Genomic DNA, 2,507 nt, shown 5'->3' on the forward strand with positions numbered 1-2,507 from the left:
AGATGTTTTTTGCCTTCGCCTCAAAAAACAAAGAAGACTTTAGTTTCACACATCACAAAAGGCAAAAAAAAAATCAAAAAACCAAAACGAGAATGTTTTACATTACAGACAGATGCTAAAGAGCTTCGAGTGTTTATGCTCTTTGCATCGCAAATATTACAATAAAAAGGTTCTACCAAATGTTTATTATCCATGCTAACACTTCGAAGAAGTTATAACTTAAGAACGAAGATCCAAACTTATTAACTTGTATTGTCTGGTTTTTGATACCATGAAGCAATTGAAAACAAAGTGCTCAACAATCATTGTAGCATTATTTGTACGAGTAAGGATTCAGTAATTGTTACTACTGCATATGATATGATTCAGACTTCATAGCTTACCACAGTCGGTGGGCATGAACGACAACTGCCCTACGGTGATGTCAAACAGCATTTGTATATTCTGCTGCTGGAAATTGCCCAGGATGGAAACGTCAGCTGACGGGCTACCAGCAATGTTCAAGCAGAAGGACGACTCCTCCTGGTTAAAGGACATGTAGTTGTCCCTATGCAGCCTCATATCTGCACCGCCGGCGAAGTGCAGCACCATGTCCGGCATGGCCGGGAGCTGCTGTTCACCTGTAGCAGCCGGAAAGCATGGGCTGTCCAGGCTGGAGGCGTTCACCACCGGCTGGCGGAGCACGCCGGCCACGTGGTCGACGACCACCCTGAAAGCACTTTCCACGAGGAAGGTGAAGGTGGTGCCGGAATCCACGATCATGCCCCCGGAGCCGTCGTCGCGCAGATCGAAGGTTCCGTTCGGGATCGGCAGGCGCGCGTCGCCGAGCGATATGCCCTCGAGGGAGACGTAGTACCACGTCGGAACGTAGGGGCTTTGCACGAGTGGCGTCGACTGCACGGCGGCGCCGGTGCTGGGGGCGGCGAGCTCGGCGAGGGCGCCAAACAGCACCGGGCTACCCAGGCTGGTGTTGAAGAAGTCGGTGAGGCAGTAGGAGAACTTGCCGACCCCAAGCTGCGCCACGAGGGACAGGCTCCCGCGGCCCAGGCCGACCGTGCCGGTGGAGTTGTACGAGAGGCCGCCGTTGTCGACGCCGCAGCCGAACGCGATGCCGCCGACGGAGACACCGGGCGCGCCAGGGAACGTGAGCGTCTCCGTGCCCAGGACGCCGGCCGAGTAGGCGCCGTCGCCGTAGGCGTAGCGGTACCTGCAGGGTGAGCTACTAGCGGTGCAGTTGCGGCTGCTCCAGATGGGCAGGCACGTGGCGCTGGCGCATGGCACGGGGGAGAAGCTCGACGACACGGCGGTGTCGTAGATGGGCGTGTCCTGCGGGAAGCAGAGCTTGCACGGCTGGCACTGCGTCCAGGTCAGGTCGCTGCCGGTGTCGGCGAGGGCGACAAATGGCACCGGCGGCGTCCCGATGGCGAGCTCCATGAGGTACTCGGCTTGGCCGGAGCGGAGCCTGGCGGGTCCCGCATCCGAGCTGGTAGACATTGTGAAATAACGCGACAGCATCATGGATGCTCGGTGGCGGCTTCGGTGCGCGGCCCGGCGCATGAGCTCGGTCTTGGTGAAGCTGCCATGGGAGTCAACGTGGGTGAGTGTGGAGCGGTAGCCCAATGGCGGTGACGCCGCCGAGCTGTGCAGTGAGGCAACTGATAAAAGTAAGGTCGTCAGAACTTCCATTGCACCCATGCATCTGATGATCGTGATCATGGATGACCGACAGAAATAAGGGCAAGCTCGAGTAAATTACTAATATATCAAGGCGTGGCTAGCTATAGCTTTTGAAGAGTGATTTCGAGACATGCAAAACTATTTATAGTACAAGTTCTAGAGGCTAAATTTCTTTGATACCTTCCACATGGAAGAGTGTGCACCACCTGACAATCGCTTGAACACACAGAATAAGTGACAAACGTAATATATATAGGTACTACAAGTAGATATCCCTAACATCTTGACGAAAGTGACGAGCACAATATTTAGCTGTACCAAACATCTTGAGAATACAGACAATACAATCAGAATACAAAAACCTGTCGTCATCAGTCTGTTCATTTATCAAAAGCGAATGAGCATACTACAGACATTCTGACAATGACTTGATATTTGATAACACCGAATAAATGACCACATAAGTACTACTAGACCTTTTAAAAACTTATGCAATGCGACGGCATAATAAAATATTTAGAAATCTACCAAACACATTCTGTTATCGATCGATCTTGAGCATATAGATGCAGATCATGAGCATATAGATATGCCGATCATGAGCTCAGGAAAAAAAAAAACAGAAATGAGCGGAGAAGCCGTCTGGCCGTTTATATTTCATGTAATTGGCTCTTTCCCTACTACAAGGGCTAGCTCCGGCGGCCTCAACCTTGCTGGTGCCGCCATTTGCCGTTGTTGTAAGACATACACTAGAAAAACTCTGGAGGAAGAAAAAAAATGAACTGTTAATCTTCCCCTCGCAGGAGCTCGGCCGTCTGTACCACCAAGAA

At 51.5% G+C, this 2,507-nt stretch overlaps 1 protein-coding gene across 1 annotated transcript; it reads right to left on the reverse strand.

Annotated features, from left to right (window-relative positions):
• Window positions 1–372: 372 nt before the first annotated feature.
• On the reverse strand, window positions 373–1,716 carry LOC103650102 (aspartic proteinase nepenthesin-1). Its single transcript, XM_008675759.2, has one exon. The coding sequence runs from the start codon at window positions 1,714–1,716 to the stop codon at window positions 373–375; it is 1,344 nt and encodes a 447-aa protein (XP_008673981.2).
• Window positions 1,717–2,507: the final 791 nt, after the last annotated feature.

The sequence above is a fragment of the Zea mays genome, chromosome 3 (genome assembly GCF_902167145.1).
Source record: "Zea mays cultivar B73 chromosome 3, Zm-B73-REFERENCE-NAM-5.0, whole genome shotgun sequence".
NCBI classification, from domain to species: Eukaryota; Viridiplantae; Streptophyta; class Magnoliopsida; order Poales; family Poaceae; genus Zea; species Zea mays.

What these genes read in the sequence shown, in the direction of transcription:
- LOC103650102 (XM_008675759.2), bottom strand. Translation starts at nt 1,716, where the DNA reads ATGATCACGATCATCAGATGCATGGGTGCAATGGAAGTTCTGACGACC.